Source organism: Podarcis bocagei (genome assembly GCF_964188305.1).
Source record: "Podarcis bocagei genome assembly, chromosome: 3".
Lineage (NCBI taxonomy): Eukaryota > Metazoa > Chordata > Lepidosauria > Squamata > Lacertidae > Podarcis > Podarcis bocagei.
Window position 1 is genome coordinate 106,406,398 of NC_138127.1, and position 20,270 is coordinate 106,426,667.

The window sequence follows — 20,270 nt, forward strand, 5'->3', positions numbered from 1 at the left end:
AGCAAAAAATATGTCAACACAAGAAAAAGAAGGAGTAAAGAAAATATCAGGATTGGAAATAGTAAATAAAGCCAAGTATTTGGGAATCTGGCTGACAAATGAAAACACCAACCTATTTAAAGACAATTATATTAAAACATGGAAAGAAAACAATTTTTAATCATATAATAAGAAAATTGATATATAGAGTATGGGAAAAATATAAAGTGGTGTTAGAACTCAAAAGCCCCTGGTGGATTTCACCTCAGGAAGCAATAACTGGGGGAAAGAAAATTATGGAATTGAATTGGGCCACTTTCACTGCCTTGTTGTGATGAAGGGGCTTGAATAACTCAGAGACGATATGAGCTAAGCTGTGCAGGGCCACCCAAGATGGACAGGTCATAGTGGAGAATTTTGACTAAACGTGATCCACCTGGAGCAGGAACCGGCAAGCCACTCCAGTATCCCTGCCAAGAAAACTCCATGGACAAAGACAACAGGCATATAAAAGTTATGGTGCTGGAAGATGAGCCCCTCAGGTTGGAAGGCGTCCAACATGCTACTGAAGAAGAGCGGAGGTCAAGTAATAATAATAATAATAATAATAATAATAATAATAATAATAATTTTTATTTATACCCCACCCTCCCCAGCCAAGGCCGGGTTCAGGGCGGCTTACAAGCATTAATAAAAAACAAGTTGAATGATTACAACTTAAAAACAAAATTAAAATACAACATTAAAATATTGAAACATTAAAATATTAAAATGTACCCTCATCGCAGGAGGAGAAGGAAAAGAAAAGAGAGAGGGAGGGAGGGAATCAAATTGGCTCCAAGCCAAAGGCCAGGCGGCCACCACTAGGTCACCGTGCTGTTTGCTCCAAACTCTGTCTTACAGGCCCTGCGGAAAGAAATCAGATCCTGCAGGGCCCTGGTCTCATGAGGCAGAGCGTTCCACCAGGCCGGAGCCAGTGTTGAAAAGGCCCTGGCTCAGGTTGAAGCTAATCTAACTACCTTAGGGCTCGGGACCACTAGGGTGTTGCTATTTATGGACCTTGAGGCTCTCCATGGGGCATACTGGGAGAGGCGGTCCCGTAGGTACGAGGGTCCTAGGCTGTGAAGGACTTTAAAGGTCAAAAGCAGCACCTTAAATCTGACCCTGTACTCCACCAGGAGCCAGTGCAGCTTTAAAAGCACAGGGTGAATATGCTCCCATGGCATAGAACCCGTGAGGAGCCTCACTGCAACATTCCGCACCCACTGGAGTTTCTGGGACAGCTTCAAAGGCAGAGCCGCGTAGAGCGAATTACAGTAGTCAAGCCTGGAGGTGACCATCACATGGATCACTGTGGCCAGGTCGGGGCAGGAAAGGTAAGGGACCAACTGCTTGATGCGGCGAAGGTGGAAAAATGTCGCCTTGGCTGTTGCTGTAACTTGCGCCTCCATGGAAAGGGAGGCGTCAAAGATTACACCCAAGTAGATTCAGAGCTGATGAAGTGGCTGGGCCAAAGCTGAAAGGTAAGCTGGATGTGGTCAAAAATGAGATGGCAAGAAAAAATATTGACATCCTGGGCATCAGTGAACTAAATTGGACAGGGATGGGCAAAATCAGTTCAGATGACCATCGTAACTACTACTGTGGGCAAGAATCCCGTAAAAGAAATGGAGTGGCCCTCATAGTCAAGAAGAGTGGCAAAAGCTGTACTGGGATGCAATCTCAAAAATGATAGAATGATCTTGATATGAATCCAAGGCAGACCTACAAGAAATTGAATACAGATTTCCAAAGAATAGCAAGGAGAGACAAGAAGGCCTTCTTAAACGAGCAATGAAAAGAAATAGAGGAAAACAATAGAATGGGAAAAACCAGAGATCTGTTCAATAAAATTGGAGATATGAAAGATCGTACAAAGATTGCCATAATAAAGGACAAAAGTGGAAAGGACCTAACAGAAGCAGAAGACGTCAAGAAGAGGTGGCAAAAATACACAGAGGAATTATACCAGAAAGATACGGATGTCTCGTACACCCCAGGTAGTGTGGTTGCTGACCTTGAACCAGACATCCTGGAGAATGAAGTCAAATGGGCCTTAGAAAGCACTGCAAATAACAAGGCCAGTGGAAGTGGTGGTATTCCAGCTGAACTATTTAAACTTTTAAAAGATGATGCTGTTAAGGTGCTACACTCAATATGCCAGCAAGTTTGGAAAACTCAGCAGTGGCCAGAGGATTGGAGAAAATCAGTCTACATCCCAATCCCAAAGAAGGGCAGTGCCAAAGAATGCTCCAACTACCGCACAATTGCGCTCATTTCACACGCTAGCAAGGTTATGCTTAAAATTCTACAAGGCAGGCTTGAGCAGTATGTGGACTGAAAACTCCCAGAAGTGCAAGCCGGATTTTGAAGGGGCAGAGGAACCAGAGACCAAATTGCAAACATGCGCTGGATTATGGAGAAAGCTAGAGAGTTCCAGAAAAACATCTACTTCTGCTTCATTGACTTCGCAAAAGCATTTGATTGTGTCGACCACAACAAACTATGGCAAGTTCTTAAAGAGATGGGAGTGCCTGATCATCTCATCTGTCTCCTGAGAAATCTCTATGTGGGACAAGAAGCTACAGTTAGAACTGGATATGCAAGTATTGATTAGTTTAAAATTGGGAAAGGAGTACGACAAGGCTGTATATTGTCTCCCTGTTTATTTAACTTATATGCAGAATTCATCATGCGAAAGGCTGGGCTGGATGAATCTCAAGCAGGAATTAAGATTGCCGGAAGAAATATCACAACCTTGATGGCAGAAAGTGAGGAGGAATTAAAGAACCTTTTAATGAGGGTGAAAGATGGTGAAAATATGGTCTGAAGCTCAACATCAAAAAAACGAAGATCATGGCCACTGGGCCCATCACCTCCTGGCAAATAGAAGGGGAAGAAATGGAGGCAGTGAGACAATTTACTTTCTTGGGCTCCCTGATCACTGCAGATGGTGACAGCAGTCACGAAATTAAAAGACGCCTGCTTCTTGGGAGAAAAGCAATGACAAACCTAGACAGCATATTAAAAAGCAGAAACATCACCTTGCCAACAAAGGTCCGTATAGTTAAAGCTATGGTTTTCCCAGTAGTGATGTATGGAAGTGAGAGCTGGACCATAAAGGCTGATCGCCGAAGAATTGATGCTTTTGAATTCTGGTGCTGGAGGAGACGCTTGAGAGTCCCATGGACTGCAAGAAGATCAAACCTCCGCATTCTGAAGGAAATCAGCCCTGAGTGCTCACTGGACGGACAGCTCCTGAAGCTGAGGCTCCAATACTTTGGCCACCTCAAAAGAAGAGAAGACTCCCTGGAAAAGACCCTGATGTTGGAAAAGATGGAGGGCACAAGGAGAAGGGGCGACAGAGGACTAGATGGTGGGACAGTGTTCTCGAAGCTACCAGCATGAGTCTGACCAAACTGAGGGTGGAAATAAACACCACCTAACAGGGTGGGTCCAGTATCACCAAATAAATGAGGTCTTCAAAGCTGACAAGAAAAAGGCTTTTGCAATTTCAGTATTGGATAAAGAATTATTACAAAATAAAACAAAAGTAGTTTCTAAAATGTATGGAATCTTATTGGAGTGGGAGGATGTGAATGAACAGGTAAAGGCAGTAATGATCAAATGGGATATGGATTTAGGTAAACCTATTCAATTAACATCATGGGAAAAATTATGGAAGGAGAGTTGGAATTTTACGGCTTGTGAGGCAATAATAGAAAATTTGATAAAGATGTTTTATAGATGGTATTTAACACCAACCAAGATATGTAAAATGTATAAAAGAAAATCAAAATTATGTTGGAGGTGTAACCAAGTAGAGGGGACACTTCTGCATATGTGGTGGCTATGTGATAAAATCAAGGGCTTCTGGGATACGGTGTATGAAGAACTAAAGAAAACATTTGAACAAAATTTTGCCCCCAAAACAGAAGCCTTTTTATTGGGAATATTGGATGCAGATATACCAAAAGAAAATAAGGAAGTATTTCTTTACGCCACAGTGGCAGTGAGAACATTAATTGCCAATTATTTGCCAAAAATTGGAAAAAAAGAAATAATTCCAACAAAAAAAGCTCTTTGTGGAGGAGGGTCCCTGGCACTCGGGGAGAGACCATAAATTTTGTAACTACTTCAGGTCAATGCTATCTTTCCCCTTAATTCTTCATGAAGTTTCCTACAACTTCAGCTCAGAGCAGCCTCATTATGGTTTGAAAAGTCAGGACTGGTGGAAAAATATTCCCAGACAGAACAGGAGATACATCTCCTATTGAGAGTTTTCCATTCCAGGAGAGTTGTGGGTGTGTTAACATCTCAGATGCTGTAGGTGGCGCTATTGGGCTCCCTAAAAATAGGGGAGGTTTGTCCTTCAGAGATCTGTATGGAATTTCAAAACTGATCTTATGATCCAGCAGGGAGCCTTACCAGAGAGGCCACGATCCCACGATTCTCCTCCTTGAATTCCTTCTGCAGAGTTCTGGTCAGGATCCAGGAAAGCCCAGTCCTCCTCTGTGAAAGGAACAGCTACGTCTTCAAAGCACACTGGACCCTAAGAGAAAAAGGGAGCATAAAGATGATCGTCTGCAAATTGCTCTGTTCATTTCTGTAACAATTTTCTTGTGTATTTAAATGATGAGTATTAATCTTTGTGTAAGTGGGGCAATTCCATATTCCAAAATGATTCCAAAATAATAACTTTATTATCTATATGGCACTCATTTTCAAGTAAATCTTTGCAAGCATTCCCATTTTCCAGATGGAAAGACCTCCTCTCTCTTCATCTGGTGGGGTGGACCCTCCCAATGCCCTCAAGCCAACTTCAAGGGGCACCAGGAGGGGGAGGGGAGGGAATGTTGGTTGGTTGGCATCCATCTGTCTTAGGAGACCATGGAAGTGTGTGTCTTTGGGAGTGAGATCTGGGGGAGAGACATGAGTTGTTGCATCTGGGACAGAGGAAGTGGTCCGGTTGTGCTGCTGCAGATGCAGAAGGGCTTTTCTTCTCCCTGTGCTCCCCCCATGTGCAAATGTTCCCGTCTGGCTGCAGCCTCTGTTCACAAATGTGACTTTTCCCTCCATCTGAAGGGGGTTTATCTTCTTGACCCAAAGTGCCCTCCCCCAAAAGGAAGGCAGCATCTGGATCCCAAGGAAGAACAGGGCAGCGGACCTCCTGCGAGGTAGCCCCTCCCTGGCTTGGCAGAGGACAAGGGAGGACCCTCAGCTCCCTGACTTGGGGGTCTCTCCCCACCATGCATGATCTGAACAGATGCCCCCTCCCTGCAGCCCTGGGACCCCCGGGGAAGAGAGAGGAGACTCACCGGGTTCCAGGAGGGGCACCAAGGAAGCTTTTGCAAAGGAGAGGGAAGAAAGCGGGGAGGGAGGGGCTTCAGCTCTGGAGGACCTTGCCCCCTCCCCTTCACTTCCCGTCCTCTCTAGGAATCCAGCTCTGCTCCATTTAACCCTTACAAAGCCTAGCGCGCCCCTCCCTCTCCCTGCCTTCAGTTTCCTGCTTCTGCGCCTGCGCTCTAGGGGCTGCCCCCCCTTCCCTCCCTCTTTCTCTCTCTGGGTCAAGGACTCTGCCCCAAGGTGCCCACATCCAAGCAGACTAACTGCAAGGGAGACGGGGGGGGGGGTCCCTTGGCTCTCCCCCAACATAGAGGCTCCTGGATCCCAAGGAAAGGCTGGGAGGGAGAAGAGGCGAAGGGCTGCCTAGTGGCAGGAGGTGCCTTGGGCTCAGAAATGGCTCCCTCAAGACACCCCTCCAAAAAACACCCTCCAGCTCAGCGGGGGGGGGGTAGATGGAGGGGGGCTTCCCAGCCGGGAGACCCCTCCCCTCCCGAAAATAATCCCCGCCCTCAAGTGGATTTTTCTGCTTCTGCAGCCGCTTTTCATTCCAGGAAAAGAGACGGAGGAGGAAGTGTCCCAGGCGAGGAAGGAAACGCACACGCGATCCTGGGGGGGGGGGGGGCAGGTGTGGAAGCCCAGGAGGGGGGGCTCGGGTTGCTCAGGGGGGGCAAATCAATAATAATTATTGGGGGAAAAGGGGAAGACCAGGATGGTGGAGAGAGGGTACCAGGCTCCAGTTCAAAGCAAGAGGGACCCCTGCCATCCTTTCCATGCGTGTCCTGCCAGAAAACCAGTTTCTACGGGGCTCCCAGAACCACATGGAGGCAGGAGACCCCATTTCCCACCCCAGAGCAGGGCTGGACCAATCAGAAGCCTCTCCAGTGGGCAGCTGGCCAATCCCCTTTCAGATTCCCCTGGGCCTCCTCCTCTCCTTTCCTGAGGGAGTTTTCCCCCTGAGTTTCCCTCATGGCTGCTCCCCCTCCCAGCTTATCCTTCATTTCTCCTTCCTTCTCTTCCTGTTCCTCTTTCCCCTCATTGTTTGGGGGCAGCTGGATTCCCCCCAGGCCCAGGCAGGCCGTTTAGGAGCCCAGGGAGACGGCAGGGCCAGGAGAAGGCGTTTCCCGCCCTTTCCCAAATAGGCGGGAACGCCATTTTGTTTCTTCCAGAGGCCCCAGGCGCTCCCAGAGACGCCATGGCTCCCCTGTGGGCCTCGGGGGTCTCACGCTCTCGGGGTCTCTCCTCCTGAATGAAGGAGGGCGGCACCTTTGGCCGTCAGCCGCCTTCCTGCCATGATGGCTTGGCCTCCGCAGGGCAGCCTCTCTCCCCGCCATGTTGGCCCCACGGAGGAGGCCTCTCCGTTGGGAGATGCCAGGCAAGCGGCCTTGAGGGATCTGCCAGGAGGGAAAGGCCCTCTCTGTTTCGGAGGCCCAAGGAGGAGGAGAATAACAGTAGTGGTAGTAGTAAGGGCTTTATCCCCTCAAAGGTGGAGGGTTCCCTCGGGAGTTTGACCCCTGGAGCAGCATCCTTGGTCACCCCAAGAGTCAGTGCTAGGAGAAGGGCTCCACCTGCAGGCCTAGGGGAAAGAGGGCTGTTCCGTAGACGAGGCTGGAGACTCCCCCTCTAGCCCCTTGGGGTCCCAGGAGCCCTTTCTGGATGGCCCTCACTTGCCCCCCCCCCAAATGGGCCAAGACATCTGTTCCTCCCCCTCAGGCAGTAGTTCAACAGGAAAAGTCGTTCCCACTCCTGATCCCTGCGGGTCTCAGGAGGCAGTGGGGGGACTCCAGGAAACTGGCTGAACTGGGGTCCTCCCAGTCCAGCCCAGACTCAGCCTCAGAAGAGGAAGCCATTGCGGAGAAGAACCGGACTTGGCTGTTCTCTGCTGAGGGTCTCCTGTCTTTCTTCCAAGGCTTCCTGCGGGTGCCATGGCCAGAGGAAGAGACAGGGCCCCCACCCTGAATCCCCTGCAGGGCCCTGGGGAGGAAGTAGAGCCTGCCTCAGTTTCCTTCCCCAAGGCTTTGGGGGAACCTTGGGGTGTGGAAGGAGGAGCCCCAAATGGAGCTCAGACTCCTGGCAAGTGGGGAAAGGAACATGATATGGCACTTTCCAGATGAGTCTCAATACAATACGATAATCTTTATTGTCATTGTCCCATACAGAACAACGAAATTGAAAAAATGTACATCAGACATTCAAAAACCAACAAGCCTGCTATCCCAACCTGGTCAGCCCCCTAAAAACTCTGATACCCCATAATTAAATACAATATACTCTCATGGAGACTACCTTACACTACATCTAAAACCAAAATCACATTTGGATAGAAACTTTTTCTCAGGCGGCTAGTCCTAGTCTTTATAACCCTGTACCTTCTTCCAGAAGGCAGAAGCTGAAAGAGATCATTTCCGGGGTGCGCACTATCCTGCACTATCTCTGCAGTTTTTTTATGTAGCACCAACTGCAAATGCCTGCAGGGCCATGAGTAGTATGCATGAAAACATCAATGCTACATTGAGCAGATACCCTGAGGCAGCGCGGATTATTGTGGGGGACTTCACTCACACAGATGTGAGGGCAGTACTCCCAAAATCCCATCAGCACATTGAGTGTGCAAAAAGGGGAGAAAATACTCTTGAGAAGGTGTATACGAACATCAGCCGGGAATATGAGGTGCACCTCGGTGGTTCAGATCATGTGTCCCTGCTTCTGACACCAGTGTACACTGTTGGGATACTGCCAGGGAGATTAAGTCCATCATGGCCCCCAAGCCGGCTGCCGGACGATCCATCGATCTCCCGTAGTCACGCAGTATGAGCGCTTAGTGACACGAGTTTCCTGAAATATCTTGCCTCATTCCAGGGCTCATACACACCTTTTATCAGCAGATAATGCACAGCCAGAAGTCGCACTCAGGAGAGCATTATTTACAAGCTTTTATTCAGCGTTGATCAGAACAAAGAAAGAACTGACTGTGCGTCAGTGTCTTCGACAGAGAGAGAGAACGAAAGCAATAGAAAACATAAACATCCTGTGAACAGGAAATACGCAGGCTCTGTGACTCACAGCCTGCTCCCTTTAAAGGTGGAACGGAAATATCCTAACATCCTCCCCCTTTCCGTGTAACCTGTAGTACCTGTGGTTCACCCAATTGTAACCTTTGTACGTAAACCTTTAGTTGTTCTCTGTTAACAACCTTAGACAACAGATCAGCAGGAATTTCATTTCCTGGCATGTAGGACACCTGAATGAGTCCTTTCTGAATACACTCTCTTGCACGATGTAGCTTAATCTGCAAGTACTTGGTTCTTTGCTTGCAACTCTCTGAGTTCAGCAAAGCCAAACTCTGTTGTGTATTGAGTCAAAGGATTTTATATCTGTATTATTATTGTCTGTATTTGCATTAGGGTAAAGTAACTGCCTTTGGTTCCAGAGGGTACAGCTACTATTGGTTCATTTAAGCTGCTGTATTTGGATCCTCTGTCTTATTGGTTTCCTCCAAAAGGCAGGACTGTGATTGCCTGATATTGTTCCCTCCAAAATGTATCCTTTCTAGCTAGTCCCCTGTCCCTATAAATGTAGCTTTCCCCTCCTCAGACCTCAGTCTTGTTTGCTTTAATAAAGAAGTGTTACTAGAGAACTGTCTCCAGCATATTATGTCAAGAGAGCTGAAATCACAAACCCCACGTCACAACAACTGGCGACGAAGGTGGGATCCGGAATGCTGAGGAGCGGTTAAACGCAGCCCTGCCTCAGAGTCCGGATTGCAGCTAAGAACAAGACTCACTGGCCAGCTGAGAAGACGACCCTGCCCACAGTACAATGGAGAGCCCAAGGGTATTGGAGCCCTTCCAGCCATCAGAGCCCCACACGTGGGAAGACTACGTCGAACGCTTCGAGTTCTTCGCAGTGGCTCAAGGGATCACCGATGCCAAGGGCCACATTCCTGAGCTACTGTGGGCCTGAGACCTTCAAGCTGGCCAAGGCATTGCTTGCTCCAGCGAAGCTAAGTGAGACATCTCTCAAATATATTCTTGCCTGCCTAACAAGCCACTTGGCGCCTACTGAGACCAAGATGGCCTGGCGGATGGAGTTTCATAAGAGGCAGCAGCGTGCTGGGGAGTCTGTATCTGCATTTCTGGCTGAACTGCAGAAGCTCGCTCAGCACTGCGACTTCCAAAATCTGGAAGAGACTCTCCTGGATCGGTTTATCGGTGGTCTGAGCAGCAAGAAAGCCAGAAGACACATCGTGGCTAAAGAAGAGGTTACCCTTGCTTCAGCCTTGAAGGAGGCCACCACCATGGAGAATTATGAAAGAGAGGAGCTTGATGCCAGTCGCAAGGCCCCTAAGCCACAGATAGAAGTTGCGCATGCCATGGACGAGCTAGAGGCTACTCCGAGCCAGAGCCCAGTCCGTGGGGTTGAGTCAGTGCATCAGGCCTGCACAGTGCACAAAGATCGCCGAGGCAGGTGCCCAGGTTGTGGCGGAAACCATGAGCGGAAGAGTTGTCGTTTCCGGGATGCTATGTGCCGGACGTGCGGGAAGACAGGTCACATCACCAGGGTCTGTAGATCGGCGGCGTTGGGAGCGACAGGAGCACCTAGACTGGAGCATCGCAGACTGCCCACAGCAACCCATTTTCTAAAGGACTGCCACTACGTAACGGAGCTCAACGGGAGGGTCGTGCAGTTCCCAGCTCAAGGCAAGGCACAAGTCAAGGTGAAGATTGAGGGTCAGCAGTGCGACATGGAGGTGGACTCCGGATCTGGATTCACTATCGTGTCGGACCAGACAGCGAGGACATTCTTCCCCAGGGGTAAGTTGCCCCCTCTGGAGCCCTTCCCGGCAACCTTGCAGTCATACTCAGCGGGCCGCATCCATGTTATGGAAATGTGTGCCGTGAGAGTACAGTTCCGGGACAAACAGGCTGTACTCAAACTGGTGATTGCAAAGGGCAGTCGCCCCAGTCTCCTGGGCACTGACTGGTTCCCCGCCCTGGGACTGAGTATATCAGGGCTTAATTCAATCCAAACCTGCCCTGAGATGAGTGAGGCATTATGCAAAGAATTTGCTGGTCTCTTTAATGGAAAACTGGGTTGTTATAAAGGGCCCCCAGTTAACTTCGAGTTGGACCCTGGGGTGGCCCCAACTGACTCAAACCAAGGCGAGTGCCATTTGCACTGCAACCCAAGATCGAAGCAGAGCTGGATAAATTGGTCAAGCAGGGAGTTCTCTCACCCGTGGACTCTGCTAAGTGGGAGACTCCAATCGTCACGCCCCTTAAAGCAAATGGGGAAGTCAGGATCTGTGCAGATTACAAATGCACTATCAATAAGGCACTCAGGGGAAACTCATACCCCATTCCAGTCGTATCACATCTTTTGGCTAAACTGGCTGGGGGCAAGGTGTTTGCCAAAATTGACCTGGCACAAGCTTACCAACAGCTGCCAGTAACCCCACAATCAGTGGAAGCACAGACTATTGTCACTCATAAAGGGGTGTTCAGAGTTAACAGATTACAATTTGGAGTTTGTGTGGCCCCAGGGATTTTTCAAGGGCTCATGGAACGCCTGTTAAGAGGTCTGCCGGGGGTCTTGCCATTTTTTGATGACATTTTGATTGCTGGAAAAGACCCACAGGAACTGGTTGCGCGTGTCCGTGCAGTGTTGCTCAAGTTCAAGGAGGTGGGGTTGCAACTGAAAAAGGAAAAATGCAGTTTTGGGGTGCCAACTGTGGATTTCTTGGGGTTTAAAATTGATGCATCAGGCATCCACCCCACAGATGCTAAGATTAAGGCCATCATCGAGGCACCACGACCACAGAACAAGACGGAGTTGCAGTCATTCCTGGGACTTATTAACTTTTATCATTCGTTCTTACCCCAGAAAGCTTCGGTAGCTGAACCATTACATAGACTGTTGCAGAAAAAGAATGTGTGGCGATGGGGGCAGGGGCAGCAGAAGGCTTTTGACTCCTTGCGAGGAATGCTAAGTAGCAGGAGCGTCCTTGCTCATTATGATGAGTCAAAGCCGCTGGTCCTGGCATGTGATGCCTCTCAATACGGCCCGGGGGCTGTGCCGAGTCATAGGGAACCGGATGGGTCGGAAAAGCCCATCTCTTTCTATTCCCGTACGTTGTCGCCCATGGAGTGCAACTATGCTCAAATTGACAAAGAGGCGCTTGCAATTGTGGCAGGAATCAAAAAGTTCCATGATTATGTGTACGGTCGCCATTTCTCCATTGAAACGGACCACAAACCACTGTTAGGGTTGTTCAACCCGAACAAACAAACGCCACAAATTCTCTCCCCCAGAATGTTGCATTGGTCTATATTCCTGAACGGGTTCCAGTACACCTTGACCCATGTGCCAGGGAAACGGTTGTGCCATGCTGATGCGCTGAGTCGATTGCCCCTTCCTGGCGGGAGCACTGAGGATCCTGCTCCAGCAGAGCACATAATGATGCTGGAAACACTTCCGGGGGCTCCTGTAACGGCTACTGATATAGCTGAGAAAACGAGGAAAGATGCTGTTCTCTCCCGTGTGCTCACTTGGGTGGGGAGGGGGTGGCCAGGTGGTCCGCATGAAGACAAATTCAGGCCTTATGCGACAAGGCAGCACGAGTTGTCCATGCATAAGGGTTGTCTCCTGTGGGGAGATAGGGTGATCATTCCAGCACCACTGAGAAACAGGGTTCTTGAGACGCTTCACATGGGACACCCAGGAATGGTCAGGATGAAGTCGCTAGCCCAATGTTATGTGTGGTGGCCTGGAATGGACCAGAACATAGAACAATGGGTACGAACATGCAAGGCATGCCAAGAGGTGCAGCCAGAAGTGGCCAGAGCACCAGTCCACTGGTGGGAGCAGATCTCCCTGGAGCCAGCAGCACTTAGATTTTGCTGGGCCATTCCAAGGAAAGGTCTTTTTGGTTATCGTCGATGCATATTCCAAATGGTTAGAAGTGGCGATGGTCCCTAGCATGGCATCAGCTGCCGTAATCAAGGTGTTGAGGCAGCTGTTTGCAACCCGCGGGTTACCTGAGACCATTGTATCAGATAATGGGGCAGCTTTTGTATCCCAAAAATTCAGGGCATTCTTGGCTGATAACTTCATAAGAGGGGTCACATCCGCGCCCTTTCACCCATCCTCCAATGGGTAGGCTGAGCGCATGGTAAGAACAGCCAAAGAATCCATTGCACGCTTAATGGAGGGTAACTGGTCAGCTCGCATCACGCAAATGTTATTTTTGCAGCATGCGACACCGTGTACTGCAACGGGCAAGTCGCCAGCTGAGCTGCTCTTGGGTAGAAGACTGGTAACAGTGCTGGATTATGTCCACCCGGATAAAATGCCAAACCGTAATTCAAGAGCAACCCCCCAGGCTGAGACTGACACAACAAGGTATCTCGCCCCTGAAGATCTGGTCTGGGTGAGGAACTATTCACGAGGTTCGCGGTGGGTGGCTGGTGTGGTCACCTGGGCTAGTGGACCTGTGTCCTATTATGTGACCTTGGAAAATGGGCAAGTGTGGAAGAGACATATAGATCAGCTGAGGTGCCGGGCCCTCAGCAGGGAGGAGTCAGATAATTCATCCCTGGCTAACGACGCAGAGCTGCAAAACCAGAGGAAAAATGGCCCAGAGGTGCAGTCACCAGGGGCTTCAACAAATGAACCAGGGTCTGCTAGTCCTCATGATGACGAGGTACAGGTAGGGGACCCTGAGATGTCTGGGACTCCATCTGTTCCTGATGAAACCCCTAGAGCAGCCCCTCTACCACAGGTAACACCCAATCCAGAACCTGCAACACCTGTTGTCAGGAGATCAAGTAGAAGTTGTAGGACCCCACAGTACCTGAGAGATTACGTCTGCTGTGCTCACTAGGGGGGGAGGGGTGTTGTGTATTGAGTCAAAGGATTTTATATCTGTATTATTATTGTCTGTATTTGCATTAGGGTAAAGTAACTGCCTTTTGGTTCCAGAGGGTACAGCTACTATTGGTTCATTTAAGCTGCTGTATTTGGATCCTCTGTCTTATTGGTTTCCTCCAAAAGGCAGGACTGTGATTGCCTGATATTGTTCCCTCCAAAATGTATCCTTTCTAGCTAGTCCCCTGTCCCTATAAATGTAGCTTTCCTCTCCTCAGACCTCAGTCTTGTTTGCTTTAATAAAGAAGTGTTACTAGAGAACTGTCTCCAGCATATTATGTCAAGAGAGCTGAAATCACAAACCCCACATCACAACAAACACGATCTATTGTCTTGATACACTTGTACAGGACATTTCACAGACACTCTGATGTCCTTAAACAGTTGCATCAACCAATCACAACCCATGAGTGAAAATGACAGAGCATTGAGTTCTGCTTCACAGGAACGTAGGCTCACTGTCGTCTGCTTCTTGCACAACCAGTCAAACAGGCAGTGGTTGTACATGTAGTATACCCCAGAAGTGCTTGTACCATCCGTGGTGTCACTTCCAAAACTTGCATCTGCAAAGATTTCAAGACCTCCAGTCTTCTGACTGGTGAACCTCAGCCTGTAGTGCATAGTCCCTTTCAAATAGCGGGCTATGCGCTTCAGAGCTTTCCAATCCTGAACAGTAGGATTGTTGGCATGTCTGCTAAGCAGGTTACAGCTTACAGCTATGTCAGGTCTTGAACATCTGGCAATGAAATTCAACTTGCCTAGAATGCATCTGTACAGCGTTGTGTCAGAAAACGCTTCAGCAGTACTGTCTACCTGGTAACCTGTCACCATCAGTGTGTCTGCTGGGTTTGCATCAACCAAATTCAACCTGGTTAATACATCAGCAATTTTCTGTGTTTGGTGTACCAGAAAATTACCTGCTTGGTCCCTCTCCACCTGCAGAGAAAGATAGTTGGATACCTCACCAAGATCCTTCATGTCAAAGTGCTCCTTCTGCTGAGCTAGGGTGCTTTGGTAGAAAGCCTGATTCTTCCAAAACATCAGAAGATCATCAACAAAACATAAACAATACAAAAAAATTCCTTCCAGTAGCACCTTAAAGACCAAAAAAAAAAAGATTATCTATACCTCTCCTTTCAGGATGGTTTAGATTTTGTTGTAAGCGATGGTGTTTTCTGGTCACATCTGTTTGGATTCTGTGGCGGAGGCAGTCAATGTACAAGTCTGTAACATAATGTTTATGTTTATCTGTAACATAAATACAGTTTGTTTTGCCCCTCCTCCTTGACAAACACACACGGATCAGCTTTGCCCTGGTGAAAACCTAGAGAAAGCAATGTCTCAGTGAGCTTTGTGTTCCAACACCTGGCACTCTGCTTGAGACCATATAAGGATTTCCGCAGTTTACAGACCATTCCCTTCTGTGTCTGCATCCCGTCTGGTGGAAGCATAAACAGCTCCTCGTTCAAAATCCCGTACAAAAAAGCTGTATTAATGTCATGATGGGAAACATGCAGTTTCACCTCCGCAGCGATCTTGAGCATCAGCCGAATGCTCTCATATTTGATGGTGGGTGAGTAGGTCTCGTGGTAATCCTGTCCTGGTACCTGTGAAAAACCTCTGACAACCAATCTGGCTTTGTGTCTGACTACCTTGCCATTCTGGTCTGTCTTGGCCTTGAAGACCCATTTGCTGTCAACCAGTCTCATCCCTGGGACTACCAGTACCAGCTCCAAAGTTTGGTTCCTGTTCAAGGAATCAACTTCAGCCTTCATGGCATTAAGCCAAGGCTCAGCATCTTTAGAGGTTAACTCCTGAACCTCTTTGAAGCTTGAAGGTTCCCACACCTTCTCTGAGCTACTAAGAACAGCAGTTGCTGTCTTAGCAAACTCATCAGCAAATCTCTTTGGAGGTCTGCCCTTTGTGGCCCTCTCAGATCTGCGTACTAGACGCAAGTCTTCTGGACTCATCTCCTCTTTCTTAGGAGAAAATGGTGAACAGTGGTTCTTCCAGTTCATTGTCAGACGCATCAGATGGTCTGACTGAGGCCTTTGCGCTCTTGTAGTCTGCTGTGTCATCACTGTCACTGACATCAGCAGCAGCGCCGCCCACTGAGCTGGAATCCGAACTCTGATCATCATCATCCTCAGCAGCTTTCTCAGCTTTAGCTGCTTCCTTGACATCACCTTCATCCTCCTCTGGGTAACTCTGGAAAATTCCCACATTCCTCCCCCCACTTAGGATTGTACTTAACACTCCTTGTGATCTTAATAGAGTTAGTCATCCATACCCTGTATGCACCTTTTTCGTACCCCATGAACAAACCATGTACCCCACGCTTCCCAAGCTTGTTGCTTTGTGGGGTGTGTACCCACATGTCAGAACCAAAGATTCTCATGTGCTTGATGTTGGGTTTCTTACCAAACATCTTCTCATAGGGGGTACAACCAATAGGTGATGACAATCTGCGATTAAAAGTGTAAGCAAAATTCGACAGAGCCTCCCCCCAAAACTTATCAGGGAGATTGGCATCATGCAACAAGGTTTTCATTCCTTGCAGCAACGTTTGATTTGCTCGCTCCGCAAGCCCATTCATCCATGGCGATCTAGGCGTTGACAATTCATGCTGAATTCCCTTCTCAGTCAGGAAAGCTTCAAACTGCTGAGAAGTGAACTCCCCGCCCCGATCAGTAAAGAGACAGCCAATACGTTTACCATGAACATTCTCCAACCAAGCACAGAATGCCTTGAACTTCGGAAACGCTTGCGATTTCTGCTCGAGCATAAACACATGAATGTACCTGGAAAAAGAATCAATTAGAACCATGAAGTACCTTGCTCCTCCCAGAGAGGGCACAAGTGGACCTACCAGGTTGCATGCACTAGCTGGTAGGGTTTGGAAGCCTGCCTGCTAGACTCCTTGCCTTTTGGAGCAACCTTCACCTTGTTCTCTGCACAAGATACACATTTCATGTGAAACTTACAGGGTTTGATGGTCAAACCCTCAACCATCACTGGCATCTTGGCCAGTGCCTTCCAAGAGAGGTGACAAAACCTTCTGTGTGCATCGTGAATGCATCCTGCATGAAGAACTTTGTTAGTTTGTGCAACACAACAAGAATCAACATTAGACACAACAGCACCTTTGTCATCATAAGTTGTACAGAACAATCCATCCATAAACTTTGCATGCAAAATGTCCTCTTTGCCTTTTCTGATGACACAAACGCTCCTCTTGAAGGAAATCTCAAAACCACGCCCAGTAAGCTGTGGGACACTGAGCAAGTTGCCTGCAGTGCCTGGAACATAAAGTACATCTTTGATGGTTGTGCGCAGACTTGCCAGTCTCAGTCCCTTCTCCTGCGATTTGCAACGTCTTTCCGTCAGCCAGGTGGATCTCACCTTCTTGAGGTTTGAAGGAGATAAATAGGTGGCGGTCTTTCGCGACATGGCGGCTGGCACCAGAATCAACAACAAACCTGGCTTTGGCCGTCGGAGCAGTCTTTCTGGCAAGCAAAACCTTTTTTTCCACCGGCGTGGGCTTTTGCAGCTTGCCCCCCTGCTCCTGGCCATCAGACATGCCTTTAGCCTTTGGTGAAGCTGTGCCAGCAAACAAATCCTTGTTTTCCACTGGCATGGGCTTTTGCAGCTTGCCCCCCTGCTCCTGGCCATCAGACTTGCCTTTAGCCTTTGGTGAAGCTGTGCCAGCAAACAAAACCTTGTTTTCCACTGGCGTGGGCTCTTCACACCCCCTTCTGCTTCTGGCCATCTGCAGGCGTCTGCCTCTGTTTACCTTTGCCCTTCCGGCCTCTGCAAAGGCGATGACCTTGGTTCCCATGAGAAACAGAGCTCTCAGGTGCCGACTCCTTGGCTCCCCCTGGAGGCTGGAATGCTGCCTGGGATGACGTGACAGTCAGCTCCCCCTGCAGCTTGCAACCGGTGCCCTCAGCATCCCTGCATTCACTCGCATTCTGGGAAACAGCCAGGACCTCCGATGCAGTCAAACCCTGGGACATCTTACATGCAGTCAAACAGCCAGGACATCTTACATGCAGTCACATGGCCAGCTAACGTTGCAATCTCCTCCAGAGAGACGGACAAGACTATTATGTCAATGGCCCTCGAATTCTGGCCTTTCCATTTATCTGTCAGAGGAACTGGAGGGGCTTCAGATACAGTATGCCACACTCCAAAATGTCGCAGCAAACTCTCACACCACACAGCCCAGGTTTTATAATTGTGCTCATTCAACTTTGGGCACTCAGTAGCCTCAGAAGCTTGGAAAAACTCCATTTCCAGCTTTTCCTTTGAGCCGTGAGTCTGTTTCAATTCAGAGAAGTCTTATCTTGGCAGCCCATTAATCACGAAGCCTGTGGCGCGGCTCCCAGATCCATTAATCTGCCGGAGTTCAAAGGCTCTTTCCGCGGCAAACAGAAAAGCCTTGCTTTCGCTTTTCATCCACATACCTTTCAACGCAGTCTGTCACAGTCTTACTCTCCTGTAAGCGCTGTGAATCTGGGCCCATAACCTGCTGTTGGGATACTGCCAGGGAGATAAAGTCTATGAGGCGCACCTCGGTGGTTCAGATCATGTGTCCCTGCTTCTGACACCAGTGTACACACCCCTCAGGAAACAAGGCCAGCTATAAACACGGATGGTTACTCTGTGGCCAAAGGGAGCCTCTCAGCAGTTGCAGGACTGTTTCCAGGAGAACGATTGGAATATGTTTGACCATCAAGATCTAGAAACTTCTACATCAACGGTCCTGGATTATATTAGATTTGGCATAGGAAATGCATCAGGGAAAGGTATGTTAAGTTGTATCCGAATAGGAAGCCCTGGATGGTGGGAGAGGTTAGGAGATTATTGAAGGCCAGAAACTCTGCTTGTAGAACTGGGGACCGGGTACCGTATGGCATAGAAAGAGCGAACTTGAAGAGGGGTATCAGGAAATCAAAAGTGGGTAAAGAACCATATCATATCTTGTCTGACAGTAGGACTTGACCCTTACCAGTTTGCGTACAAGGCAAAGAGATCCACGGAGGATGCTGTGGCAATGGCTTTACATCCTGTCCTGACTCATTTGGAGAAGAAAGGGAACTATGTGAGATTGTTATTTGTAGACTTTCTACAGTTAATACTATTCTTCCACATAGATTGGTGCCCAAACTATTAGACCTGGGGCTTCCACCGTGTTTGTGCAGGTGGATATTAAATTTTCTATCAAACTGTTCCCAACGGGTCGATGGGTTCCCGTGTCTCTGCGGATCTCATCATGAATATGGGGATTACACAGGAGTGGATGTTGAGACCACTTTTATATATGCTCTATACAGCTGACTATGCCCCCCAAAACTCCAGTAATAAGATCATTAAGTTTGCATATGATACATAGCCACTGGTCCCATCACCTGGCAAATAGAAAGGGAAGAAATGGAGGCAGTGAGAAATTTGACTTTCTTGGGCTCCACGATCACTGCAGATGGTGACGGCAGCCACGAAATAAAAAGACGCCTGTTTCTTGGGAGAAAAGCAATGACAAACCTAGACAGCATCTTAAAAAGCAGAGACATCACCTTGCCAACAAAGGTCTGTATAGTTCTCAGTAGTGATGTATGGAAGTAAGAGCTGGACCATAAAGAAGGCTGATCGCCAAAGAATGGATGCTTTTGAATTCTGGTGCTGGAGGAGACACTTGAGAGTCCCATGGACTGCAAGAAGATCAAACCTCTCCATTCTGAAGGAAATCAGCCCTGAGTGCCCACTAGAAGGACAGATCCTGAAGCTGAGGCTCCAAGACTTTGGCCACCTCATGAGAAGAGAAGACTCCCTGGAAAAAACCCTGATGTTGGGAAAGATGGAGGGCACAAGGAGAAGGGGACGACAGAGGAGATTGTTGGATAGTGTTCTCAAAGCTACCAGCATGAGTTTGACCAAACTGCGGGAGGCAGTGGAAGACAGAAGGACCTGGCATGCTCTGCTCTAGGGGGTCACAAAGAGGCGGACACGACTAAACAACTAAACAACATGATAAAACGGTGGTTGGTTTAATCACGACTGGAGAGGGGGAGGCGGCCTATAGGAAGGATGTTGAGCAGCTGGGGAAGTGGTGCAGGTAAAACAACCTACTCCTTAGCTTAAAGAAAACAAAAGAGATTATTGTGGACTTTAGGAAATGTAAATTGAATATTCAGCCACTCATTATTGAGGGGAAGTGTGTGGAACGTAGCACTTGGAATCGCCTCCAAGGTCCAGGGACTGATCCACCCTGGCTTCTCTCTGGTGTTTTTGTGAGCTGTAGAGATGGGATCACATGCAGACATTCCCAAGTTTAATAAGGATCCCTTGAAAAAGTTGAGAAACCTTTAGTCGAAAGATCATCTTTTGCCAATGAACTTTGCCTCTGTGTGATTTAAGGAGAACCAGATGCATCCACTCCAAAGAAGCTTCTGCAGCTCTGCTCTCCATGCAGACATGTATGGGACTGAAGACACAGAAAAAGAGACGGAGGGGAATGTGTGGGTCATAAGCTGGGAGTCGTTGGAAAGGAGTCACTGGGAGAGGCAGAAGGTTGTGTTGAGCAGGCGAGGGAAGAGCAGGAGGGGACAGAAAGAGCCCCAGGGAAAGACACATTTGGGCTGAGCTGGTGTGGGAATGAGCGGCAGAGAAAAATGTACAGCCAACAAAAGAGGATGCAAAGCAACTCCTGAAACGGTGAACAAGGCAAGCTATGATCTCGTTTGAGGAAAAGGAATTAGGATGCCTTCTTCCCCATCCCCAGTGGATTGAAATGCCCAAAGATTAGGGAAAGAAGAAAGAGGAAGCAGGATTGGATGAACATTATAAGAGACCCAAATTTTCCACTGTGACTTGGCTGAGATTTGTTGGAACAGTTTTTAAAAGGCTTGATAGAAACTGGACCTAGAAACTGGAGAAATACTAATTTGGATTATTAGACGATCCTTATAAGAGTCATATTGCAC

General features: G+C 48.4%; 1 protein-coding gene across 3 annotated transcripts in view; it reads right to left on the bottom strand.

Annotated features, from left to right (window-relative positions):
* LOC308584016 (uncharacterized protein) overlaps positions 1 to 20,270 on the bottom strand; it is a 59,305-nt gene that overhangs the window by 4,365 nt on the left and 34,670 nt on the right. Inside the window, exons 1-2 of one of the 3 annotated variants that reach the window (XM_081188639.1) lie at positions 6,092 to 6,462; positions 4,447 to 4,570 (exon numbers count right to left, since the gene is read on the bottom strand). In XM_081188639.1, coding sequence (XP_081044765.1) covers positions 4,447 to 4,570; positions 6,092 to 6,202 — 235 coding nt within the window. In that variant the 5' untranslated portion in view covers positions 6,203 to 6,462. Of the gene's footprint in view, positions 1 to 4,446; positions 4,571 to 5,336; positions 5,978 to 6,091; positions 6,463 to 20,270 lie in introns of those variants that run through there. The other 2 variants (XM_081188640.1, XM_081188641.1) reach the window with 2 other exon arrangements.